Source organism: Clarias gariepinus, chromosome 27 (genome assembly GCF_024256425.1).
Source record: "Clarias gariepinus isolate MV-2021 ecotype Netherlands chromosome 27, CGAR_prim_01v2, whole genome shotgun sequence".
NCBI classification, from domain to species: domain Eukaryota; kingdom Metazoa; phylum Chordata; class Actinopteri; order Siluriformes; family Clariidae; genus Clarias; species Clarias gariepinus.
Window position 1 is genome coordinate 4,297,311 of NC_071126.1, and position 27,554 is coordinate 4,324,864.

At 42.3% G+C, this 27,554-nt stretch overlaps 1 protein-coding gene across 3 annotated transcripts; it reads left to right on the forward strand.

Moving 5' to 3' along the window:
• Positions 1–1,042: 1,042 nt before the first annotated feature.
• On the forward strand, positions 1,043–27,519 carry prrc2c (proline-rich coiled-coil 2C). 3 transcript variants are annotated; one of them, XM_053488586.1, is made up of 34 exons: positions 1,043–1,416; positions 5,599–5,769; positions 6,315–6,492; positions 7,830–7,939; positions 8,107–8,235; positions 8,358–8,650; positions 8,872–8,951; positions 9,274–9,413; positions 9,545–9,632; positions 10,377–10,560; positions 10,674–11,238; positions 11,464–11,639; positions 11,850–12,111; positions 12,294–12,498; positions 12,956–15,379; positions 17,092–17,252; positions 17,348–17,502; positions 17,651–18,032; positions 18,805–18,890; positions 19,020–19,214; positions 19,504–19,752; positions 20,535–20,627; positions 20,770–20,871; positions 21,013–21,199; positions 21,322–21,519; positions 21,668–21,789; positions 22,002–22,144; positions 22,290–22,524; positions 22,625–22,732; positions 22,837–23,040; positions 23,150–23,253; positions 25,121–25,247; positions 25,332–25,556; positions 25,670–27,519. In XM_053488586.1, exons 2-34 carry the CDS (start codon positions 5,655–5,657, stop codon positions 25,925–25,927), a joined length of 8,283 nt encoding a protein of 2,760 aa, XP_053344561.1. In that variant the 5' UTR covers positions 1,043–1,416; positions 5,599–5,654; the 3' UTR covers positions 25,928–27,519. The 3 variants fall into 3 exon arrangements, with proteins under 3 accessions (XP_053344561.1, XP_053344564.1, XP_053344563.1); XM_053488589.1 differs by having other exon boundaries at positions 23,171–23,253; XM_053488588.1 differs by having other exon boundaries at positions 8,110–8,235.
• The last annotated feature ends 35 nt before the right edge of the window (positions 27,520–27,554 follow it).

Sequence of the window (27,554 nt, forward strand, 5' to 3'; positions counted from 1 at the left end):
TGACTGTCATTTGCAATGACTAATTATGAAAATCAGGGAAATATATCATTTGTGTAATAATTTGGAACATGGTTTAGGTTGTGTAGTGAGTATTCATTCCTTTAATAATCTTTTATACTGCTTGCCCTGTGTACAGGTTTGTTGGGGGGCCTGGAGAATATTCTAGGAGACTTTGGGCACCCAGGGCTACACCCCGGACAATGTTCCAATCCATTACAGAGCATGGACAAACACACTATGGGCATTTTGAGAATGCCAGTTAGTCTAATTGGCACTGTGTAAGGAAAACCACCAAGCAACATGCAAACTCCGTACACACAGACACCGCGTAGGAGTCTAACGTGGACCCTGAAGATGCAAGGCCACTGTACAAAATAAGTAATAAAGTTGCAAGCAATGATAAGCTGGGCCAAGCACCTGTGCCATTGCCGCCAAAGTGCACCGCATGACCTTTCTGGCTTTTGAGCACGGTGAGACCTGTAAAAAGCCCAGACACTGAATATGATGTCACTCAATTATGAATCTGCACCCTAATGGCAACAGACTCTAAACTCTGCCATTAGATTGGCAAAACATCTGAGTTCCTCAGGTTTTTAAGCATGTTAAATCCCCCAAAAGGGCCTGGATCATTAAAATAATCATCATAATAATAATTAATTAATTAATTAATTAATAATCCTTAGAAGAACAGGTGAGCCTTCGCACATTATGACATCAACACTATTAAAACAGCATTATCAGTCATGGAGATGACGTAATTGCCACATCGTCATCGTGCCGATGTCATAGTGTCTGGGCCATAGTGACATTTTTTTTTTTTTTTTGAAAGACTTTTGGGACAACATAAGACATGCTACCTTTGTTGAGTATAAGGTAATAAGAGGGAAGTACTGTAGTGTGACGTTATTACAATAGGGTGCTCTATGAGATGACTCGCCGTCGCCCTCTGCTGGTGCAGTACCGCGTGCACGCGTACGCCACCTACTTATTAAACGTACGTGCCGCCGCTACGTCATGACGTCAGAGGACTCGTGGATTGGCGCGCTGCCATCTTTGATTGTGCGAGAGGCCGCGGCGGCGCGAGAGGGGGCCTGTGTGTGTGTCTCTCTCTCTCTTTCTCATTACTGGAGTAGACCCGTCTCAGGCAGGACAACGGGTGGGAAAGAGGAGGAAAATAACCTGAGTACCGCCACCATTTCGTCTGGTGTTTTTTTTTTCTGCAAAGGAAGAGGCACTGGCTCACAAAGCGGCTTCGGTTTTTGGAGGAGGCTACAAGCTGTAGCGCTCTGGCTAATCACTGTGTAGCATAGCTTAGCCTAGCATATAGGAGAGCTTTTTGTAATCCAGTACACGCGTGCGCTCAGACGGGGCGAAAAGCGGCCTTGTTGAAGTCAGCGAAGGGACCGGCGGAAACAGGTACGTTCACGGAAACATACGACGGTTTGCGTTTTACTTTGTTCACTCGGTAACGTTAGGAGACGGATAGCGCGTGCACTTGTGTGCATGCGGTGCGGGATATGTTAGCATGCTAGCTAGTTAGCAAGCTAGCAACATCAGTATTTTTCCTCCATTATTATTTGTCTCCCGGGTAAGAGTCGAGCCCATCGAATGGACTGGACCTGAACAAAGCAAGAAGTTACACGGTGATGAGTCTTTAATCGAAGTTTACATGTCGTGTAACGGGTGAGGGTCAGGGCTCGGGGTAGGTTTGGGGGAATATGGGGCTGTTGTGGACCAGAGGCCAGCTCACCGGGCCGCTTTCACCCTTCACTAAAGTCTCTGAGCTCTGTGTGTGTGTGAGAAAGATCTTCTCCTCTCCAATAACAGAACATCACCTGTAGTGGAGATGAACCTACAAACACATCATGTTCAGGCATTTAAGTTATTTGAAAATAATCCTCATAATGTCTTAAATGCACCACTTAATCATGTGCACCTTTCTCCAAAGGATTTCCTGCAGGTTGTCTGTTTGTCTTTTGCCCCTTAACAGGTAAACCCGCCTGGTTGGATTTGTTTATTTTAATATTGAAAGAATTGCAAAAAACATCCTTTTGTGTTCTCTACAGCATTCTCTAGACCTTTTATTAATAAATAGCATAGACTTCCATTAGCTAGAGTCAGGGACATTCCATGATCAGTCACCAGCAGCAGGACCGGCTCAAAATGTGAATAATCTCCTCCTGCTGAGGCGCCTGGCTCACATCGTTATCGTTACTTCCTTGTTTAAGTAAAGACATGCTCAGGAAAGATACAAGAATTAATAAGGAAGTAAGTGAGGGCATGTTCAAGAAGAAAAGAAGACATGGAGTAGGCAGATACGTGTCTCATGAGCACATTTTATGCATGCGCAACATCATGAGTCTGTTAAAGTCACAGCTTTTGGTCATTTCGAAGTAAGAAATGTGAATATGGTATGGCTTCATACCATATTCACTTTGTATGAAGCCACTGTTTTCTTTATACGTCATGACTGATGAGCATAAGAATTTCTTTTTTTTCCCTGAGAAGTCACAACTTTTCATAATTTGAGTAAGTCTCAATCTTTCCAAATGACGCCTGGGATTAGGTTGTATCTGTAGTGATTGATTCCACACACACACTATACGTAACAACATTCAACCTGTTAATGTGACTGCACGTTGTTTGGATTTGCGACGTGTTGAAGTGATTCATAAATGTTAGTAAGTCAGATCTAGTAAGGTCGTTGTAAATTTTATAGAATAGTTACCCAGGTGTTCGTTCAGACTTTGAGATCTCGTCAGATTAATGGAAAGGCATGCATGTTTGAAAGAGGATTTATAAAGCAGTCTAGTGTGTTATAAGCTTGCAATTGGAAGGCTTAGTAAAAAAGGTATTGACTTAGGGTTGTCCCCTGGGGGCACTAGCTCAATACTTGTGATTGCTTGAATGCTGATTGGGAGTGTGTTGGTACTCTGATTGGCTTGACCATTTACGAGGCAGATGTTCTAGAAAAGGGTAACATATGCCCCTTTTTTAACAAGGATAGGTCAATAAACTAAAATCCTGAAGCCCTCCCCATTCATCATAAACCTCTTGAGCTGATTTTAGTTTTTTTATACATATTATAGAAGCCTATCTTACCTTATATTTAAAATGTTGCCTATGTATGAACGCATTTGACCTGTCCACATTTCCAAAATCATGTGGACACTTCACCATCACACCCACCCATATGTGGTTGTTCACTGCAATTCTATGAGGTGTCTTTGTATGCTGAATTGGCCATCATTGCAATTAAAAACCCAAAACCTGTCCCAGCATGTTTTGTCAAGTTTAGGTTGTCAAACTGTAGGGCCTGAGGCCTGTTGTCACCTCCTTTGGGATGACTTGCACCATTGACGACACCTCTGTTAACATCATTACCTGATCTTACTGACGTTCTTGAAGATGAGTGTCGTGCTTTAAAGTCTAGTAAAGAGACGTCCCAGAAGAGTGGAGGGTATTATGATAGTGAAAAGGGACTCAAACTGCAATGGAATTTAACATGCACCTATGGGTGTGCTCGTCCTGTCTTCACAAACTTAAAGCAGAGGTTGCTCAGTGCTTAAGGTGTTTAACTATGATTCAAAAGGTTCCAGGTTCAAACCCCAGCACCACCAAGTTGCCCCTGTCATCCCCTCACATAATGTGATATCTGGACTTCTTGGAGGCCATTCATGATGTTTGTATTGTCCCAGGCGCGCACACAGTAAGAGCAAAATGCGGTGGTGCTCCAGTGATACTACAATTTCTATCGCCTAGTTAATTTTCACCCACACTGTAAAATGAAAAAAAATGTAAGTTGCTCAGGATAAGGACATCTGTTAAATGTAATGCTGTATAGTCAATCATCTTGTTTTAGTCCAACACTAAATCTGCTCCCGTTGCCTTCCTCCTCCCTGCAGACCCCTATGCTTTATCCCCATCCACCTACAGACTGTGGGAAAAGGTTGTGTGTAACGGCCTTTATGTGGCTTAATGACCTTCAGATTTTCTTAAGATGAAATGATCATCTGCTAACCCTAATTCATCTTGTAGAATTTATTTCAGGAAGCATCTTAAATATCTGTTCATTTATGAACTATTAAGTGTCTGATCTACGTGACTGATCACTTAGAAACAAATCCTTGTGCAAAAGTAGACACAACACCAAACGCAGTCTCTTGTCTTGAATCTCATTTTTCTTGACGCTTTTGATGGTGAGCATGTGTGATAAACGCCATGTTGTACAAACGATACATGGGCACGTTGCCTTGAAAACCTGCTGCAGTCACCTCGGTCTCATTTTATGTTTTTACAAGATTTGGGCAGTTCATTTCTGTTAATTTCTATCCGGCAGATGTATGCTGCTTGTTTGTATGCTCTTTGTTACCTCAGTTGACTGTCTCATTTTTCTACCGCTTTAAACCCTTTCAGATATTAAGATGTGTCGGTTTGAACTTTGGGGAGAACTGTGTATAATTTTCTATGACAAATATACTGTAAAAGGGTGCTTTCTTTGAGAAAAAAACTTTTGACTTGTTTTTTCCAAGCAATAAATGTCTGATAGAAAACAACTTTCACTTTCAGTTCCTGACCAAGGATCTTGTTTAGTTTCTTATTCTTGTTGAGCATGTCCTAGTAGTGCTCAGTGTTCGTCAAGTAGTCAATGGGCATTTGTGAATGTTTGCACACCTCATTGTGTACTTTAATAGCTGGCCGTTGACCCTACAGTGGAGTATGTTTTGCCGTTCAGTATGGTTATATAACTTCTAAACTAAAACATGGTCCCTTAAATTTCATTGCAGTGTTTTGTGTTGTATAGGTGTTTAAAGGTAAAACAGTGCAATGCAAAAACCATGAGTCACTGCTCATTTCTTCATATTAAATGATGTAGGTTAAGTTAAAGAATTAAACAAAGGCTTTACTATGACCGCCTGCAAAGTGCCGAAAGGTACAATTTAAAAATTAGTTGTTTATGTAACAACCTCAGCAGCAACCTCATTTCTCCTCTTGTCTGTTCCAGGCACTCAGCACTTGATCATCTCTCTTTTTATTTATTTTTTGCTGTTTTTGTCAATGTTCCTATTGTTAATACCTTCTGTCATATATACTACTCTCTATGATTTTATGCAAGTTTTTGGCTCTTTTGTGTTCCTAATGATATGTCCTCTGTTTTTAACCGACCTGCGTGTGATTTACAAACCGGTCACGCTATCACTCTGACAAGAGATCCTTTGCTGATTTACGGTGGTTAGAGTTTCAGATCTTTGCAGCCACATGTTCGATCTTAACCCAGCTTTTCTTTAGATTTCTTTCAGTAGCAAGGAAACATGTTGTAATTTGCAAAGAACTCTGGCACAGTTGGCTATTGAGGGATGAATAAAAGCACAAATGTTGAATGTGTTTAGGCTGTTAATATTAAATGATGTAAGTTTAGTTAAATGACAGGCTTATGCAAACTCCTCCTAGCATTCGCTCAGGTTTATATGTGGTACTCCTACGACTTAGAGAAATACATCACATCACTTCTAATCCTCTGACTCAGCTTTACTCCATGGTCCATCAACCACGTTTTTTTTTTTTTTTCTTTTTCTCCTCTCTCCCTCGTTTGGACAGGAGCCTGGTTCTGTGGGGTGAGACCGGAGGACCAGACTCAATGAGTTTCCAGCGAAATGTCAGAGAAGTCAGGGCAGAGCACCAAGGCAAAGGATGGCAAGACCAAGTATGCAACCCTTAGCCTCTTCAACACTTACAAGGGCAAGTCACTGGAGACTCAGAAAACTGCAGGTAACCCTCACACATGCGTGCACACACTGTTTGTTCTTGTCCAGTACGATTTATGATGTATAGTTAAAATGTTGGCTGCGCCAAGTTTAAGGTTAAGTCTACCACGATTTGCAAGACGCTTACATCAAGGTCATGTTTATTTGGTTAAAAAGCCGGCACTGCTTGTCTGGACAGAAGGTAAAGTGCCAGTTAGGAGTCTCTCTCTTCCTCCCTCTACAGCCCCCCGTTCCCTCTTTTTTTTTTTTCTTCACTGTGGCTTATTTACACCCACACATTTCCTCCTGAGAATCTCCAGCTAAAATAATCAGCTTTTCTTCTCCTGAGTCACCACCATGCATTCCTATGGGCTTTAAGTGAGAGGGCAATCGAGTACTAGTGCTCTCTGTGAGCTTTTATGTGTCCATCATAATTGCTATCCCTGGGTGCTTCTTTTATGTTGTTAGGATTAACTTTACACCTTTTAACTGTGTGTTTAACTTTACTATAAATCCACATCCTCCCCCAAAATCCTTTTCTTCACATGCTTTGTCAATGTTTCCTTTTAGTTGCTGCCAGACATGGGCTCCAAAGTTTGGGCAAAGTCGCGGTCAGTCGGCGTATGCCCCCTCCAGCAAACCTGCCCAGTCTAAAGGCTGAGAACAAAGGCAATGACCCCAACGTCAGCATCGTTCCGAAGGATGGCAGCGGCTGGGCCTCGAAACAGGACCAGGCTGGGGATGAACGGTACGTTGTACTTTCATGCCTTAAAATTTGGCTTCGTGGAAAAAGTTTTAAATATTTCAGTATTAGCGTTTAAAAGCCAGAGTTTGGCCTGGACATAATTACTTTAAGATACACTGTGCAGCCCTAGCAGAAATAACATTCACGTGCGCATGCACTAGCGGGAATTATTGTAACGTCGTCATTATTACGGTCTTGTAAAATTGTTAAAAAAAAATTGTCCTCCTAATTTCCTTTAAAGGCATTTCATTTTTTTATTATGTAAAACTCTAACCAGTAGAATAAGACTGTCGATTGCACAGAATTACACAAAGTAAAAGCACCCTTTATTTCTTTATAAAGTAAACTGCTACACTAATGCAGTTATCCTTAGGATTCACTGGTGATCGGACTGCATGCTTCATGTCTGAAACACCTGCCCCCCAGGAACTTTAACATGTGGAAATGGCTCAGGACTATATAGTGGATGTGGCAGCACTCCCAGCCAGGTTCCTGTAGTGTGCAACTGGTGTTGTTGAATGAGTGTGTACAGTTCCCACGGACAGATGTGTCTTCAAGTTTCATGCGTTCACTGGAATGATTGCAGCTTGCTCCAAGCCACCTCGGCCAGGATTGTAAACATATCACCAACTTTAAAACATTTGCACTATTCGCCGCAGGAAAACATTTGAAAAGTGTCTTTACTGGACTGTGCTTAAAGTCTTCTGTAAATGTCAGTTGCTTTTACTCATTCATCGCAGGTCCCGGATTGACACGACCACCCCTTGTAATTATTTCACAAGGCTAAATTTGCCTTCATATTCGGCAAGCGTTAATTTTCCATTCCATTCTGTCCATTTCCATCTTCATGTCGCTATACACACCTTTTGATACAGACTCAGTTACTGTGTTATACATGATGTATGGTAAAACACAATAAAATTCCCAGTCTCTTAGATTGTCCTGATTTAAGGTGCTCTTTTGGATCACTGACTGTTCGACCTTGTGTGTTTTTGGAAGAGCTGTGAGGCCAGGTTTGCCTCAGCCATGCTTTTATCATGTTATAGCATGTGGTTTGCGTTTGTGCACCTGATAAGCAGAATGTGTAACCTGATTGACACAGGGACAACAGTGGTGGTGTATTGAAATAAAGAACACATATGTGTTCAAGTGTTGAATGTGTGACAAGGTAAAAAAAAAAAACAACTGTGATCATACGGCTACTCAACACACTTGTGATTACTAAAGAAGAATCTGCACAATTTCAAAGATGAATCCCAGTCTTTGTGATAATAAAGAGTCCTCCCTCTAAACATCATGTCTTTATTATATGCATAACCTCTCATGGTTTGTGTTTGTAGGCAGCAGGAGACTCCTCCTCCACAGCCAAAGCCTCCTGTCCCTCAGGTTTCTGACAATCCTCTGGGCAGCCGTTCCTGGGCCAGCAACAAGCAGACTGGACCAGTTGATGGTTAGTCACAGCACACACAGTTCTCTTTGTACCTCTTTATAAAATTTAATAAGACGTTCAAAACGAATTAGATTCACAAGTCTTGTAATAATATTAAGCATACTCTCTTCCTGATCACAGTTGCGGTCTTGTGAATTAAATAAAATTGGTTGTGGTCTTTCTCTAAGCAGGAGCTCCACGGGTAAGCAGCCAATTTCATCAAGAGTTTCCCACTCTTCAAGCAGCGGGAGAGACAGAGAAATCAGCCGAGCAGGAGGAAGAGCCTTATGGACCGGGCCCCAGTCTCAGACCTCAAAGTAAGAAAAAGGAAAAATGGTCCTCCCTGAAAACAAAAGCGTTATTGCATTTTGGGACCTAAATGTTTAAACATAATGCATCTCCCACAATCAGGTCTCCTTTCATTTTCCTTTCTCCGCAGACGTAGGCAGCTGGCGGGAAGGTGGAGGTAGAAACCTGAGCGTTGCTTCCGGCTCTTCTGAAACAGATAGCAAGGCTCCTGAGGAAGGAGGGCAGAGTCGTAGCACTCCTTCCCCAACAGGGGACGCAGAAGTCGCAGGAAAACCCCCCTCCGTGGAAGCCAGAGACAAAAGAGATGCCAGAGACAAGCTTCCCTCTCCAGCCCTACAGCACAAACTTAATGGTGGACAGCAACCACCTGGAGGAGACCCCTCTCAGTTCCATGCTCAGTTTAGAGGCATGATGCCACCTTATGTAAGTTATGGTTTATTAATTTGGTAAAAGTTAAAGAAGGGAAGGAGCACCATAAATTTTGCAATGATGCATTATTTCTGTACGTCATTTATTTTAGTTATTTATTTAATTCTCAATGTATTTATTTTTTAAATACATTTTTTTTGTACAGTGACTTGCACTGCATTTATGTTCAACTTTTATTGTGCAATTTGATAAACTTAATTTTTTTTGTTTCGTAGATGTTCCATGCCTACTCTCGTATGTCTTATGCTCCTGTACAAGCAAACTTCAGATACCCTGGGCAGCAAGATGGCTCAAAGTAAGTAATCCATTCAGAGTATAAGTTTGTTTTAGTGTAAAATTTCTTTGAAGATTCATTTAGTTAAACTTTACGTGTTATAAAAATGCTTAAATTTTACTGTTTTCATTTCCACCTTAGCATTCCCTCCACAGTAAATAAGTAAATGAGCAAACTTGGTGTTTATCAATAGATATCCCTGCATTTAAAGTTGTTCCAAAGCTTTCTTTTAGCCCTGAGCTTCCTGTTTCATCCATGTGCCTACTCGTGCTCCCTCTGATTTGTTTTTTTTTTTTTTTTTTTTTTTTTTTATTACTTCCCCTTACTTCCTCACCCCATTTAGGGGTCCAAGACCTAGTGGAAGACCTTCCCAGCCTCCACCACAGTCCTGGATGCAGGATCCAGACCGACCCTCCATTGTTAGTGCTTCAGAATTAAAAGAGCTTGACAATCTAGACACCGATGCTGATGAAGGTTGGGCTGGTAAGTTGTCATTCTTTGAGCCAAATTTATCCTGTTAAAATGAAAAAATTGTTCTATAATCTGTTCTTACTATAGTTGTATGGTGTTTTACTTGAGGTTTTTATGCTAATTTTTCCCCCTTTCCCCTTCAGGTGCCCAGATGGAAGTTGACTACACAGAGAAACTCAACTTCAGTGACGATGAGGATAATCATACAGCTAAGGAGAAAGGAGACAACTGGTGTGTGCTAATGTGTTTAAATTAATACATAAGGAGTCATTTTAATATACTTAAATTTCACTTTTATGCTGAGGTTGAATGTTGATATTTTTGACTGACCAGAACATTTTAACACAGGTGACTTCTCAGACCTACTCGCATCAAACGTGACTGAACACTTTCTTCTTTGTCACAGTTTTTCTTTCAGTTTTTGTCTTTTTCTCACAATCTGAGGAGAAGAAAATGCACAATCGTACTAAAAAAACTCAATAATACTCCATGGGGAGTGACCGCTATTTATCTAAACGTTCATTTGGACAGTGACTGGATTTACACACTTAAAAGTAGATTTAGTGCTATTTTAGCATGCATGATTAAAAAAAAAAAAAAAAGGTGCTCCAAGCCAGAAAACCTTCAACATCAAAATTAACAGCTCTGTAAGACTTCTGGTTATGCCCTTTAAATTGATATGTCTTAGTAAAAAAAAAAAAAAAAAAGCGGGTGTGATGATTTACGTAAAAAAAAAGGTCTTCTATAGATCATGCCCTCTTATAAGGGTTCATTTCAAATACAGAAAATGCGCAACAAATATTTTGGTGCGAAGCATACAGACTAACATCGCATTACACCACTAGTATCCTAGCAGCAAGTAACAGTGCCTGTACCTGAGAATTGTATGTGCCTTCATCCTATTGATAAATATCTAGCATATATTTATAGTATTTAACATTTTAAAATGTTTATTTTTTGCTTTTGTGCTTACAGGGAATGGGTAAATAAGGTGGACCGCATACGATCACGCAACGCTGACCCTCAGGAGGGTTGGAAAGATGGAGGGCAAGAAAGAAGTGAGAGCAAAAGCTCATGGGCAGATGGTGGCGAACCTAGAGCTCCCTCACCAGGCAGTGTAACTCACTACAACAAAACAGGACCATCCCAAGACTGCCAGGTAAATCTTATAACTAATTCATTTTAAAAGTTTATTATGCCTCTTGAGTTGCATTTCACCAAAATTATTGCTGTTGGAAGTAGGAGGCTGATTGCAGGTTTTTATTCTTAAAGGCTGGACGGGCTGCAGGAAGTGGTGGTGCTCGTCTGGCAAAACCTTCCACAGCCTATGCTTCAGGTGAGGATGACTCGGAGGCCTGGCGACAAAAACGCAAGAAGCAGTCTGAACTTTCCGAGGCTGTGGAGCGCGCTCGGAGGCGACGTGAGGAAGAGGAGAGGCGGATGGAGGAGCAGAGGCTGGCCGCCTGTGCTGAGAAACTCAAACGCCTCAATGAAAAACTACGGCCTTCTGCTGCTGCCCCAGAGGTTGCAAAAGCTGCTACGCCTGTCCAGAGCAATGAATCAGAGGCTGAAACGGTGCCTAGCTTGCCTGCTGAAACCTTGCCCACTCAGGCCACTCCGCCACAGCAACCCCTCCCATCTGTGCCCATACCTTCCCATGAAGGGCCAGAGCCAAGTGTGGAGGAGGAGCCCCAATTTGTTACCAGGCAACCCAGCCCTCCTGCTCACAGGTCAGTTATCGAATCGCAAGAAGCTGAGGTGGATGTTGCAGTAGTTGAAGAGGTACAGGTGGAAAGACAACCAATTAAAGACTACTTTAGCCCTGAAGAGTGCAGAGGTAAGAATGGGGTGAATGTTTTTTGTCCTAAGGGCAAGGTTAATGTCTGTCAATTTATTAATGTTACTTAATTTGTTGCTAGTATCATAAGAAAATGTAAATAAGAGAAACTTAGACAGCAGACAAGCATTAGGATTAAAAAAATAATAAGAATCTGAACGTAAAAGAAATTTGGGTAAATGTTTTTTTTATCTGAAAGAGTCATTCCTGTGTACTGTTTTGCAGTAGAGGAACCGCAGATGCCTCGCCTTGATCACTCGGTCAGTGAGGATATGCCCCATCCACAGTTAGAGAATGAGGGTGAGGCAGGCACCACAATTCGCCCTTCGCTGCTTGGAGTGCCCTCTGGTTACTCCAAGCAGTTCCAGAAATCTCTGCCACCCCGCTTCCTAAGACAGCAGGTACTTGCCTTGTGTAGGCATCATCTGCATAATAACCTCTGCTTCACTCTTATTTCGCGTGAATGTATTTTCTTTAAAAAGGAAGTCAGATCTGTTGTGGTTAATTAACGATTTATGTATATAGAGCCTCTGTAGGGGTTTTTGATTTATAAGAAACCACCTATGAAAACCTTTCCTGTCTTTTGATGCACATTTATATTTTTCCCTCAGGAGCAACTCAAGCAACAGCAGTGGCAGCAACAACAACAACAACAGCAGCAGCAACAACAACAACAGACCAGTGGAGGCTCAGTGTCCCCCTCGGGGGGATCGGTTCCCCCTCAGCATCGCTCTCTCTATCAGCCACTGGGTCCACATCACCAGCACCTGGCCTCTATGGGTTTTGACCCACGCTGGCTGATGATGCAGTCGTACATGGACCCACGCATGATGTCTGGACGCCCACCTATGGATATGCCTCAAATGCAACCAGGTAGATTAAACTTTGAGATTACTGCAGCTTTTTTAGTTTTCACATTTTGCCTTGTTAGACTTTTTTTTTTTTTTTTAAAGAGTAAGAAGTATTGGGATTTATATTTTGATGCACACATCAGTACATTGAGGCTTTGCTTCAAATAAAGAATAATTTAACAATGTCTAAACTTTTCTTAACAGGGAGAATGCCTCCAAAACAGTTGGTCCGCAGAGAGCCGACTGATAATAGCAGTTCTGGCTCAGATTCGTTTGATCACCGACCAATACGAGAACATGGAATGACCAGTGAGCCTCGAATGGTGTGGGGTTCTGACCCTTATCCACAAACTGAACCCTTATCATCTGCAACACCACCTAAAGTCCAGGAGAACTGCAAAGAGCCAAGGTGGGCTTAATAGAAAAGTTATACTAGTTAGTTTGATCTCTTAAAAATAAAACTTGGATGGCGAGCGTTTTTGCAAAAGGAGCAAAAATTTGTAATTAATTTTAACTTGATAAACAAGCAAGTGTGCGTAAGGAGCCTACTTCACAGTAGCCTCTTTCTCTCGCCAGCCACGATACTTTTCAAAGTTAAAGTGCATGTCAATTTGTTTAACTTTTTCTTTTGTATTAATCATTATTATATAAATACTTTTTGGTTGTGGAACCCAGTTGATAAACCCAGAATGGTTAAATTTTCATTATTTCTTATGGAGAAATTTGCTTTGATATACAAGTGCTTTGGTGCTTGGATTACAAGCACGCTTCCAGAACAAATTATCTTCGCAATCCAAAGTTTACCTGTGTGTGTTGGTGTTTTATATTCTCATTCCCTCTTTCTCTCTCTCTCTCTCTCTCATAAGGCTTGATGCTGGTCTGGACCTGGAAAGAGGACTATCATCCGTGTATCCCCAGGAGCACAGCACGCTGGAACCAAGGGGAAAGAGTGACTTTTTCAGAGATTCTTCTGAGCCTGTCTCCACCTTTAGTCATGTTTCAGAAGAGGTCCCAGGTCTTCTACATACAGACAGGGCCCCTGTTATCTCTTCCTTTGATCCTGAGGTAGCCGCTCTCTCTGGTGGAGATGAGGTCGAGGCCATTGGACAGGCTGTTCTGAAGAGGTCTATCTCTCAAGGATCAAGTCACTCTGTTAAATTGGAAGAGCCTAGGTTTGAAGGAATTTCCATAGTGCAGAAGACAGTGGATCTCCCTGAAACTGGAGAACGATTAGAGGACAGTTCCAGAAAGGAGCCATTTGTTCCAGGGCCTGTGATTAGCAATCGTGCCACTCCACCGACTGCTACTGACAGCATGCACAAAGTGGACAAGCTGCCCCTCCAAGCACCTGGTAAACAGAAGGGTGAGATGCGCTGGGGGTCTCGCTGTGGCAGAAGAGAGGGTGGTGGAGGGGAGAGGCCGGTTAGGAGGTCGGGTCCGATAAAAAAGCCCATCCTTCGGGATATGAAGGAGGAGCGCGAGCAGAGAAGAGAGAAAGAGGAGCGCCATGAGCGAGGGGAGCGATCTAAAAAAGAAAACCCTGCTCTCAAAAACAACTCTATCGCTGCTGCTACAGTGTCAGATAGCCAGAAGTTTTCCAACGAGGGGACGAAAGAGATAATGGCTAGACCAGAGGAAGGAGCAGGGCATGGTGTAAACAAAGCAAGAGAGCCTCAGGCACCCATAGGAACAGCAGCTACCACCACCCATGAGGAGAAACCAAGCAAACCCCCTCCCAGTGAAAAACGACTTGAACCCAAACTACCCTCTCGAAAAGAATCCAATGTGTCAAGAGCCAACCGCAGAGAAGAGCGAGAGAGGGAAAGAGAGCGGGAAAGGGACCGGGAGATGGAGAGGGATCATGACTGGCCTTCTGATGCAAACTTTAAAGGACGGGGGCGGGGCGAGTACTACTCGCGTGGACGTAGTTATCGGGGGAGCTACAGTGGCAGAGGACGGGGGAGCCGTGGGCGCAGTCGTATGGAGTATCCATCTCGAGAACCACGCTCCCGTCCTGATCTGCTGAGCGCCTCTGGAACCGCAGGTTTTCGCTGCCGTGAGGAGAGTGAAACTCGCAGTGAAAGTTCAGATTTTGAAGTATTACCTAAACGCAGGCGCAGGAGAGGGTCAGACACAGACTCTGAGAGTGAAGGCAGAGAATCTGCCAGCGACACTGGACCTTCTGACCGTGAGCCCACTGCTAAGCCTAGCAGACCACTACGCCGTGAACTGCCTGACTCTCGTCCTTCTGCCAAAGCTGCCTCTGGTTTCGGACCCGGGCATTTTCCGGAAAAATCTGGACCTCGGGATGAGGAGGGTCGCCCAAAACCAGGATTTCTTCCTAAGGGAGAACCAACACGACGTGGCAGAGGAGGGCTTTACAACCGGAGAGGTGGAGGAAGAGAGCGAGCTACGAATAGGTCAGCACCTATGCGTCGGGCTGCGGTGAGAGAGAGTCTGCCCTGGCCCTCCAAACCTATGGAGACTTTTAGACCAGAAGACGCTGAGGTATCTCGCATGGATGGCACAGCCTCTGATCAGCGCTTGCCTAAACATGAAGGCAAGAAAATAAGAGAAGCTGGACAAAGCACTAGAGAGAGACCTCGGAGGCCAAGGCCAGCGAGACCTCCTAGGCAGGACAAACCACCACGTTTCAGAAGACTTAAAGAACGTGAAGCAGCATTCATAGCAGGTGAAGCAGCAACTGTTGCAACAACACAATTACCTGCCCCAGTGTCTGAATCTGTGTCTACAGCAGTGTCCAAAGCTCCAGGAATGCCTGTCGCTCTCCCTGAAAGTCCTGCTATTGCCACCACAGCACACAATAACCCTGCCACCACTCCTGCTGAGGTTCCTGTGACGGAGGCAATACTTCCCGAGACAGGAACCACCACAGTGGTTGCTGCTGGCAGCAAATCACCAGACTTGTCTAATCAGAACTCTTCAGACCAGGCCAACGAGGAGTGGGAGACTGCTTCTGAGAGTAGTGACTTTAATGAGAGAAGGGAACGAGAAGAACGTAAGGGTGCGCTTGAAGCAGTGGCTGTAGTTACAGCATCGTCTTCGACTGTACTCCCTCCATCCACAGTAGGCCAAAGCAAGTCTCCTGCTGAGGCAGGACTAACTCCAAAACGTGAGGTAGTTCCTGTCGCTAAGAGGAGCTTTTCCAGCCAAAGGCCAGGAGACAGACAAAACCGCAGGGGTAACACTGGCGCAAAGACTGGCAGAGGGTACACAGGGGGAAAGGGAGAGCGCAGAGGAGGCTCAGGAGCCAAATCTGGGCGCAGGGGGTGAGTGTCTTATTGTCTTAATAGGTAATCTATTTATATAGTCCTTTATGTTAAGTTCTTGTAGGCAGAAGTACCTACTCTTACCTCATATATATATAGGGGTGTGAATACCAACATACAAGATATCTATCTAAAGCTAAATTTAATTTCTTGCTGAAACACGAAAAACTAAACTGTTGTAACAAATAAAATAATATAAGAGTACTTTATTGGTCACAATTAATTAATTCACATAATATACAAGTAAGCAACGAGCAAGAATTGCACTGAGAAAAAAGTAAACGAACGTAATACGAACATACTGTTTCTATATACGTGTATGATCGTATATGCAGGCAGAAATGAAACTACATAAAAGACGCACCAGCAAGTAGAAATGATGATAGAAAGAATGAACCAGCAAGTATATAACCAGCAAATATTAAGAGAGGATGAAATGAATGAAAAAAGTAAAAGAATATTATTTTTCTGACACTGAGCACAAGTTATTGTCAAGTCCAATTGCAGTTGGCAGATAAGTTACTACTTCCTGTAGTTTTTGTCACAGTGAAGCCAAATTATTCTCTTACTGAAGGTGTTTTGCTGTTTAGCTAGTAGATTATGTAGGGGGTGTGAGGTGTTCTTCATGATAGAGAACAGTTTGTGTAGCATCCTTCTCTGCCTAATATTGAGCTAGCCTTTTGATGAGTTTGTTGAGCTTGTGATGCTGCTTGCCCAGCAGATGGAAGCAAAGAATATTGCACTTGCCCCAACAGACTGATAAAAGATCTTCAACATTTTGCTGCAGACATTAAAGGACCAGAGTTACCGCAGGAAATAGACTGCTCTGTCCTTTTCTGTAGGCAGTGTCTGTGTTGCATTTCCAGTCCAATCTGTTGTTAATGTGATATCTGTAGTTCTCCACAACCTCCTCACCCAGAATGTAGACTTGGTCCTCCTGAGATCCACAATCATCTCCTTAATGCCTAAATTGGTTTGTTAGCTAGAAACTACCAGCTAATGCAAACAACCATGGTGTTACTGAACTTGGAAGCTTCGTGTAGCTATTTTGTTACTCGGGTTTGATTTGTCTTAGAGCGTGCTGCTATTTAGTGAAAATTGTTGTCCCCAGCTATTTAACTGATAGAGACTGGTGAAAGTAGTGCAGTAGAAAAACATTATTTTTGAGACGCGTTCATCTCATCCCTTATACAAGGTTGACCGGTAAAGTGCTAGTTTTGTGTTACTGACTTTGAGGGGCACTGAAGTTTCACTGTGGTGTTCCCTACAAAATGTATAAAGGGGTGGTAAAAAGAAAAACACACCGTTGTTGTAGAAACAGCCTTAGCAGTCTTTCTTTATACCACACTTCCATTTGACCTCCAGCTTTGATGGTGACATACCAGCAATTAGTTTTTTTATGTAGGTGTCCAAGTATAGCTTTTCATATTTTTAGACCGCTCCCTCACTCGCTATCTCTTTTTATCTGCCTCGCTCTCTCTGTATGGGAGTCTAAAATGGCCAAGTTGCTGCCCTCATGCTTTTAAAGTGAATGTGTCTAGGCTTATCAGTATGCAAAAATAATTAAGAATCAAAAAAGAGAAAAAAAAGAAAAATGTAAATTAAGTAAAAACAGTATTGTAAATATACCTTCATTAAAGTTACCTCACTCTAATCTTTAACCATGTTAAACTTGATGTGTTTTTATACTAATATTTCTTATTTCTCTGCAGTGCCGCAGCTCAGAGTGCAGATGCTGCTCAGGCTGGAGCAGGTCAGAAGTCCAGTAAAGAGCCGGCATCTAGCCGACGTAAAGAGGAGTCTAAGCAACCTGTTAAGAAACCTAAGGAGAAGGAGAACGCTCTATCACAATTTGACCTTAATAACTATGCCAGTAAGTGACCAAAAACCTTGTTTGACACTTAGACTTCTAGCCTCATCTAATCTTGATGATGCTGTGCAGTGGCTCATTGTTCTTGGTGACTTTAGGTGTGGTGATCATCGATGATCATCCTGAAGTGACGACCTTGGAGGACCCACAGTCTAACACTAATGATGATGGCTTCACAGAGGTCGTGTCTCGAAAGCAGCAGAAACGTCTGCAGGATGAGGAAAGAAGAAAGAAGGAGGAGCAGACTGTACAGGTCTGCATGATGATGATTATGATAATAATAATAATTTGGTGAACATGATTTGCTTTTGTGCAACCATGTAAAAAATTACACTGCTGGATTCACTTGCTTGTGCATCAGCATCAAATTTTTGATTATTCTCCCTTTTTATTTGTAATAGAACTGGGGTAAAAAGAGTTCAGGGGAGAAAGGCAGAGGTGGCGGTGGATCCAAGCTGCCTCCACGGTTTGCCAGAAAACAGCAACAGCAGCAGGCATCAGCAGCATCCCAGCAGCAGGCTGTATCCTCGTCTCATCAAACTCAGACCTCATCTCAGCCGTCTCATCAGTCCCAGCCCCAGCCGTCAGTCTCTGTCTCCCAGCACAGCCTTTCTGCCCAGACCCAACCTACCGCCTCCTCCCAGCCTCTAGAGGGTGCAGTGGCCCCTCTACCCTCCACATCTGTTGATTTCTCTACTAAAACCCAGGCACACAGCACTCTGGGTACTGAGCTATGGGAGAATAAAGTGGCTGGCTCCACTGTCCTTACTGATGTCAAGAAACGTAAGTTTTTGCACGTTATTGATTGTGATTGGCTAGTCGTATGTGATTTTTATCGAGGGTGTGACATTCAAAACGTCTGTAGTAACGTTGGGCGGGAAATCAACCAGTTATAAAACCTTTTGTGTGGCGATTCATGCATCACCACGCAGTTGAATTTATAACTATTTTTACATTTATAATATTAAGTGTGTTAGAAGCCGCACACGCCCGTTGCCGCTGTTGCATTGAATTTTCAGATTTTGGGCGCAATTCAGGAGGTAAAAATTATAATCCTACAGGTGGTGCTTTCTGTACCATTTACACATTTTCATTCCATGTGATAGGAGTAAATTATTTGCTAAATTTGTTTAGAAATGATTAGGGTGGATGACCGATATGCGCTGCTTAGTAAAAATTAAATGTTAAATTTAATAAAAAGTTAAATGTTAAAGTATTTTGTATTTATAGTAACGTAACGTATATTTTAATACTGCAGTTGGTGTTATAAGTAACAGGCTACATTTAATGAATCATTAAACTTAAAGGTTAAAAAGGTAAGAAAATCAGGGTAAATTGTAATATCGATTCGGGATATTTATAAAATCGTGATGGTTCTAAAATCACAATTTTGATTGAATTGGTGGGGTATGTCATGTGATATATCAGGTGGTGACTGGTGATTGCCGTTCCTAATCAGTAGGTTTCCTTTAAAGCATTTATTTTAAAACCAGGTTCCCTTAAATGTTATTTCAAAGCATCATGCTAAGTTTGTGTATGTGTGTGTTCATTTCAGTTGGGCCCATCACCCCACCTCAGCCACCCTCAGTCAGTGCCTGGAATAAACCTCTTACCTCTTTTGCTGGGACTGTGACCTCTGAAGTGAGTGTCGTGTCATTCTGCAATAGTTTTTACTGTATTTTGATTTTACCGCTTTGCCTGTTGTTTACAAGCCACACAGGTGTTAAATTTTTGTTTACATAAGTTTGTGTTTGTTTTTTACACATTTAGGGTGTAAAGGCAGCATCAGACAGCAGTGTTGAGCTTGGCATGGAACGGATCCAGTTTGGGGCTCCCTCCTCAGCAGGTAGTACAGACAGTGACGGAGTGCCAGCTATGCTGGAGAAAACATCAGATAATAAGCTTCCTGAACCCAAAGAACAGCGACAGAAACAACCCCGTGCTGGACCCATTAAACCACAAAAGGTATGTATTATTTATTCATGTATTATTGACACCTTGCCTTTACCAAGAGTAGGGGTAAAATATGTAAAACGGCCAAATTGGTATGCATAAATATTTGCAATAAAAATAAAATATTGTTTGTAAATAAATATCCTAGGTTAATTAAACTAACGTGACCCTTTATTGTTGTCTGTGAGTTCAACAATCAAACTGACCCAATATCCCTAAAGTCTTTGTCTCATGGCTGCTTGCTTAATAAGGAAATGCTTTGCGTGTCGAATACATGAATGTTTCGCTTGTTTTTCTTCAGCTGCCTGACATGGCTGCTCCTGAGCAGAAGGAATACAAGCCTGGCCCGATCGGTAAGGAACGCTCACTAAAGAACCGCAAAGCCAAAGATGGCCGCCAGTCAGAAGGAGACGGTTTGGAGAAGAGTGGTCCCAGTGGCAACCGGGACAGAGACTCCAGCTCTCCTGCTCAAGACAAAGTTCCTGAACTAGGAGGAGACATTGAAGGCATGATCACAGTGCCTTCAGCTGAATATTCGAGCAGTTCCAAGGTAGCGGCTCACAAGAAACCTCATAATTACAGTACAGAATTTGGTTCTTATTTCTTAATGTACTAAGGTCATCCTAGTCAAACTGCGGTTTTCTTTTTTTTTTTATTGTCCATAATTACGGAACATCTAAGAGAGGATCTTTATTTCTTTATATAATCCCCTACTACACTAACACACTTATCCCAGCATTTCACTAGTGCTTGGATAGGACGTTTTTTCAAAACGCCGGAGCCATTTTTGGATTGCCTGCTTCATGTCTCCAGAAACTTCTTTAATTGCCCAAACGTGGAAAAGGCTTGGAGTGAAGTTAGGATCGTACAGGGAATGTGACAACTCCAAGCCAAGTTCCTGTAAGATGCAAGTCTATGATTGTGTGCGGTTCCCACAGACAGATGCATCTCTTTGCAAGTTAGAGTCAAAAGATCTGTTTTCGAAATGTCAGGAGTTCCACTGGCTGAATGTTCACGGGAAAGACAGTAGTGGACTCCAAGGTAACTTGGCCAGGATCGTCATGACTGCCTTCTTTATAACATTTTCACCATTCAGATATTTTACCGTGACTAAGAGTCTCATCACTGTACTGTACTTGAAGTCTTAATTCATAAGAAATTTCATCACATGTCCCAGTTTGACTTGGAACATCCCTCATAGCTTAGTAGTATTTTGGCACCCGGATCAGTTGTGCTTAGGTGCATGTAGAAATTGCCCAAGTCTTTTGTAGTGAATCAGATTGTAAATGTAGTCATGCACAATGCGAATTATATAACGTTGCTGTGTTGTAGGAATCTGTGACTGACTACACTACACCGTCCTCCTCACTGGCTGACACCGTGCCTACAGGAGGAAGCAAGATAGAGGAGAGCCTAGTTGCTAATGTAAGCCACAGTTGCATAATATTAATGCATCTAATTCTTACTTTTTGTCACACTTGTTCTCACCAGCATTTTTTTTCTGTTTTAAGTGTCCATGTAGACATGTAGATTTAGGTTTTCAATGTTCCTTTGTTTGTATGTTCAGGTGGCACTGCCTCCCTCACTTCCTCTGCCACGTAGAGAAACCCTACAACAGAGCTCTAGCCTAAGCACAGTTTCTCCCGCTACAGTGGACCTTACACTGAAGGTGTGTTCGGTAACTTTATACATTTTTGGACATTAACAATTTTGAACATTTCATACAGTTTTTTTTTTTTTTTTAACCTTTTGTAGATTTTCTACCTCCAGGAGAGTCTATTAAGCCTGTATTGTTTCTACTCCTCAACAGATGGAGTCGGCTCGTAAGGCCTGGGAGAATTCCCCTAGTCTTGTAGAGAAAAGCTCCCCTGTCACTTCCTCGGCTTCCCCCATTACCAGCGGAGGCGGTGCAGGCAATGCCTCCTTCAGCTCCTTCTCCAGTGCCTCCATGCCTCAGATACCTGTTGCTTCAGTGACACCTAGCACCTCATTGTCAGGTATGCTCCGATAGTGCTCCTCGAAAACGACCAGGCGATTTAATACCTATATTGTTCAAATCATGAATTCTGGCTTATTGTTGGTCTACATACGTGTAATATTAACAGTAAGCCTTCTACAGGTTCATCCACTTACACAACATCATCTTTGAGCACCAAGACCACATCTGCATCTGACCCTCCCAACATATGTAAGGTGAAACCACAGCAGCTCCAGAGTTCAGGCATGTCCAACAGCAACTTCTCCCAGCTTGGCTGTGTACCTTCCCTGTTACCACAGCAGCAGACCCCACAGGTCTTCGTCTCCCAGTCTGCAGCAGGTAAACGTCTCCATGTAGTTTTGGTGGTGATGCTCTTGGTCTTTACTAATTAATAGTTTTTGTATTTGCCTAAAGTAAAATCATGCTGTGACATTGATGTTTGTCTGACTGTGAACTTTACTGACTTTGCTCTGTGTGCGCTCGCAAGGTTCTGCTGCACAAATCCCAGCCTTTTATATGGACACCAGTCATCTGTTTAACACACCGCATCCTCGCTTGCCCCCTCCTTCTATGGCCCAGCAGCAAGGTTTCCAGCCTGGGCTTTCTCAGGTATACCCTCCCTATAAATACTTTGTAAGTCACCCTGAGTATGTCTTATACTTGTCTTTATCCGGTTATAATTAATGAAAAAAGGCTACAGTAATCTTTTGTGTTTTTCACATTTTTCACAGCCTTATATAGTTGTATAGGTCATAATTTACAGTATCACTATTTTTATTGTGGTCTAACGGTTGCTCTTTTGTGTTTTTGTGTGCTTGTAGCCTACAGCAGTGCAGCAGATTCCTATCCCAATCTACGCCCCTCTCCAAGGTCAGCCTCAGCACCAGGCTCAGCTCGGCCTCAGCACCGGCCCTCCTGTCTCTCAGCCACAAGATCTTTTCAGCTCCTCCATGCAGCCCTACAGGTAACCCTAATAGTCTCTGCTTTTATTCTTTTATTTTGTTTTTTCATTTTATTTACTGAAAAAAAATAAATTGAGAAATTTAGCCATTTTGTGTCTAGCACATGTTAAAAAAATCTTTTTTCTTTTGGTTTTCTCCTTTCTTCAGGTCTCAGCAGGCGTTCATGCAGAACAGTTTGTCCCAGCCATCTCCCATGATGCAATTGGGCACAGCGCTGCACAGCTACCCTGGAGTGCAGCCCCCTGAGCTGGCAAAACCCCAGTCCAGCTTGGCCTTTCAACAAACCTCCAACACGCAGCACATTCCCATCCTGTTTGAACCCCAGCTTAATCAGCCCTCTGGAATGGGTGGCTCCCAGCTCATAGATACACACATGCTGCAGGTAAAGGTTGATTCACACATTGAGCTATCATTATTATTATTATTATTCAATTGTGCTCTTGGAGCCTGTTGCTATAACTTGCTCTATGATTGATTTGCAGCGTCAGGGGATGAGTCAGCATTCAAATCTGTACTCTGGACAGGTGCAGCAGCATACACAAAACAGTTACTACAGCTCAACGCAAAGCCCCAGCTCTGCACTGCAACAGGTATCTATGTAACATGTTATGTAGCAGAAACTGGTTTGATGCAAACTAATCTATTTAGACATTCATTATATTTGTACCATGTGTTCTCTCTTTTTTTGAACCAGGTGACGGTGCCCATGCCTGGCTCTCAGCTGTCATTGCCTAGTTTTGGCTCTGGTGGGGGTCAGCCTCTGCTGGCTCTGCCCCAGTCTTTGCCCCCTAACCCACCTCAGGCTCAGCCACCCAACATGAACCGCCAGCCCCCAAGCAGCCAGCCATACCGTGGCCTTATTGGCCAGAACACACACATGATGCAGCCTTCCAACAAGGTGCATGCACTTTTAATCTCTCTCTGGTTTCTGTAAATGCTTTTAAAAAACATTACTATCCATTTTAATTTGAGTGTTTATTAGTGGCCAAATACTTTTTTTATGACAGATGTGTGATATGGATTTAAAGCTGTTTGGAACGGGGATGGATGTGAAACCGGGAACTCCCCCAGTCAGTGCACGAAGCACGACCCCTACCTCAAGTCCTTACAGGTATGTAAAATCAAGGATAGCAGGGATATGAGAACCAGTTTCACTGTGTCAAAGGTACATTTTCATGATATTCAAGTAGGCAAAAACAGTCAATTCATAGTTTAGGAGCGTATTGGATACTTTAATCTCAGTATTGTGCTCATTAAATGGCATAGGTCACTTAATATAAGTGAAATTATTTTAAATATGTGCATTTTATAATAATTTTATTGTATGTACTACATGGCTTCTTTTAGTTGTTACCCTACATGTTTGCATTATCTGTCTGTTTGTCTGGTACTATGCATCATATTTTCTATCTGGTATTATGTCTAGACCATTTGCATTTGGATTTTGAACTACAGCTATAAGTGTTTCTAATGGTATGTCTAATGTTAAAGAGCTGAAAAAACTTTCCTTTTTTCTTTCTTTCTCTCCACTAATAACAGGTCTAAAATTGACAAATCTCTTAATATAGCACAGCTTTTGCAAAATATATTAATTTAAAAATTAAAAGAACAAAATATAATCTTGAATGAAGTACAGTGAACCTTGAATTGCGAGTAACGTGGTTTGCGAGTGTTCTGCAAGACGAGCAAAGATTTATTTATTTATTTTTAATAAATTTTGACTTGGAAAACGAACAAGTCTTGGATTACGAGTACCGAGTATCATGTATCACGCATAGGCTTCTTGTTTTGACACCGAGCGTCATGATCACAACTGAACCAATGCAGGGAAGAATTGTGGGTAATTGTCTTCCCTGCTGGGTCTTAGTGCGCGTCTCTTACTGGTATAATCAACATCCTCGCACATTTTACTTTGTGTCTGTATGCTGTCTCTGTGTTCGCATGTAAAGCAAAAGCACGTTAAAAATCCATTTTCTCTCTCTGCTCAGGCTTAGCTTGCTCTTTGCCTGCTGTGTGTCTGCGCGCGCGTCATTGGAGACTGTGCTGCACACACACACTCCTCCTACTTTCGCCTTCACAGACACACACACACACACTCCACTCTTTCTCTTTGCTTTACACAGAAACACTGCTCTGTCATGATTCCTTTGAAAGGTAAAATGCAGGTTAATTTGTTTTCTTTTTACTTTACAGCAGTGATTCCGTTAGTGTGTCGCTCAATCGAGTGTCAGATATTTTGATAATTTTTCCGATAAACCAGCGTTTTCGTTGTGTGCGAAAAGTGGAGAAAGGGTAGTTGCAAAAGACGATAAGAGAGGGCGGGAGCTTACTTTAGATACACACGCATAGACGGCGCCTGCACGCACAAACGGAAACACTTATCTGTCGAGATTTATTTGTGCTTTTTTTTAAAAGGTAAAGTGCAGGTTAATTTGTTTAATTTTTACTTAATATTTTGTGTTAATTATTTTTATGAATTTATGTTTTGGGGGCTGTGTAACAAATGATTAGTGTTTCCATTATGCCCTATGGGAAAATTTAATTTGGTTTACGAGTGTTTTGGAAAACAAGCCTGCTTCTGGAACGAATAATGCTCATAATCCAAGGGTTTCACTGTACTCGCATTTTTTAAGAGTATCAATACCGTCCCCTACTAAAGTTTTTTTTTTATGAGACATGACATTTAAACAATCAACAATAAATTTATTTATTTGCAGTATAGCTGCTTGAGAGTATTCAGTTTTGTTCAGCTCCTGAGCTATAAAATTGTATTTTTTTTTTTTCTGGCTATTGTGACTTAGCAAGCTAAGGGAGATTCGAAATAATGTCAAGAAATAATATAGCACTTACTCAGGGTATAGTCTATAATTGTATCATATTTGACTAGTTTTACTAAACGTTGCTCTTCGCAGCAGAATCTCCTAGTTATGAATTCAAATTAATAAATGTATTAACACATTCAATTCTCTCTTCCGCAGGGCGAGCTCCACAAGCCCCAGCAGTCAGTCCAGTAAGATGAACAGCATGTTGTATCCCAAACAATTTCAGTCTGGATCACAAGGCATACGAATCCCACAGCACTTCCCTGGACAGTTCAACCCACAGGTAGGTAACCAAGGGAATTCATATTAACTTGAGTGATGTTGATTAAGTACCCAGTGTTCATTATCTATCTCCATCCCCAAATAGATGATGTCACAGCCGAACATGGTGTCTCCCCTGGTTCGTCCTCCTCATGCTAACTCTTTTCCTGGAGGGGTGCAACGAACCCCCATGGGTCCTCCTATGTCCCCCAACCTTGGTGGTGGCCTGATGCCACACCCCAGACCACAGCATCCTCCCCGAGGCCCACCAGGGCCGCCTCTAGCTCCCCGTGGCACACAGGCAGCTCTTAAGGCAGAGCAGGACCTTAAGGTATGGTAGTCGGGTTCAAGAGAGCCTTAGGTTGTAGAAGAAGAAGGAAGATTGACCAAGTTTGTTTAGAATAAATGTTCATGAACATACACTGTTTTTTTTTCTCCTGCTAGGCCAAACAAAGAGCAGAGGTACTACAGTCAACTCATAAGTTCTTCTCTGAGCAGCAGCAGCAGCAGATGAAGACTTCAGCTGCTAAGTCTGCTCGTATGGATGGAGCAGGCAAGCCTATCGACAGCTTCGCTCCGAACCACCAGGGGGCTCCTCCGGAGCGCGCCGAGCCTGACAAACCCGCACCCCTTACTGCGACCAAGCCTATCCGCACTGGTCCCATCAAGCCCCAGGCCATCAAACCTGAAGAGAGCAAGTAAACCGAAATTTCGCCTCCAACAGGACTGGCGGATGGATGGATGGATGGAAGGAGACAGTTATTTGACAGGAGAAAATCATTAGAGCGGAAGTGGTAGTTTAAGTAGTGGACAGGAGAACGGGATTGCTGGGTGAACTGTAGCGTGTAATTAAGCTATAATCTGTGTGGATCACTCACCTTTGCCCTGCCTTTCTTCTGCTCCACCACTCACTTATCTCCCACTGAAATCCTGTTCTCTCCATAGTGGAGAGATTTTCTTTTTTTTTTTTTTCCAGCAGACATGAAAAGCTAGAACATAAATGACTTCGCTAATGTATGATGAAGGTATGAAGCAAAATGAAAGATAAATTTGCTGCTGGGTGCATCATTTTTAGCATTGATTTCCTCCCTTTCCTAAAATAGAATCACATGTTGGGAGGACGGTTATTTCCTTCGTTTCGTTTTGGACGTTTTGTCTTTCCTCCTATTTTTTTTTTTTCTTTCATTTTGTTTTTGTTACTGTAGGTAAAGAAAAATGTTTCATTTTCTACTTTTATTTTCTTCTTTCCCAAAAGCTTTGCTGTTTAAGCGATTAAGAAAGACATAAAAATGTGCACACTTCCACCTTTAACCTGTGTGTATGGTCACTGCTCACCTCTCACTCCCCACTCTCCCTTATCCCTCTTGCCTCCCTCTAGTGAAGCAATATCTCCTAAACAAGTTGTCTGTCATAAGCAAGACAGTACAGCGTCTATAAAATGCTGAAAAAAAATCTTTCTGCTTTTAATTCCCTTGAGAGAAATGCATGGTTAGAGTTGCTGATGTGATACTTTGCTGGCAAATTCGATTGACTCATTGAGAGCCTGTCTTCGTACCTTCTTCTCTTGAATATTATTTCTATCCCCTCACCCCCCCCTCTTGAGCTGTGTATGAAACCAGATTATGTACAAGTCTGGAATCTTTAGCCAAAGGGTAGATGTTGTAAGAAAACCCCTTTATGATAAACTTTTTTTTTTAAATAAATAAATAAACGGTTACGACTTTACTTTGAAGTTATGCTCCAACCCTTGACTGTTCACTGAATGTGAGTGGAGGAGTTTTAGATGTTCATGCTCTTTGGCACAGCTTAGTCGTCCTCTGCTCTGACTGGCAGTGATGGTAGAAAGGGGTCCTGGAAAAACTGAGCGTAGGTTTCGCACCAGTGTTTTTGTCTTCTGTTTTTTTTTTTGTTTTTGTTTTTTTTTAATACAAAGAGCATTTCAAAATGTAAGTCAGCCTCTAGAGTGTAAAACGGCAAAAAGATGAAAAGCAAAAACCAGATAGAACTGTAGTTCAGATGCAAAAGGACAACTTTTCTGTTGTAATGTCCACAGGCTACAATCTCCAGTTCATTTCTTTCAGGTTGCTAATGCAAAAGGGAGGCTGCAGATATACTGGCGTGGAAGATCAGCTCCCTAACGGCAAACGGGAGGAGGGGGTGGACAGGGGAATGAACTTTTTGTTTGTTTGTTTTACTTGTACAGGGGTTAAATCGCTGTATTAAAATATGTAAGGTCTTATTTACATTGGTTTGGTTACAGAAACTAATAAAATAATATGCTGTCAAAAATGAAATTCTGACGCAGTGTTCTTTTGTGGGAAATACAATG

Excerpts from the sequence above, each read along its gene's own strand:
- prrc2c (XM_053488586.1), top strand. The coding sequence starts at position 5,655 with ATGTCAGAGAAGTCAGGGCAGAGCACCAAGGCAAAGGATGGCAAGACC. Across the intron at positions 8,952-9,273 it reads GGGCAGCAAGATGGCTCAAA|GGGTCCAAGACCTAGTGGAA; the intron begins GTAAGTAATCCA and ends CACCCCATTTAG. Across the intron at positions 19,753-20,534 it reads AATATTCGAGCAGTTCCAAG|GAATCTGTGACTGACTACAC; the intron begins GTAGCGGCTCAC and ends GCTGTGTTGTAG.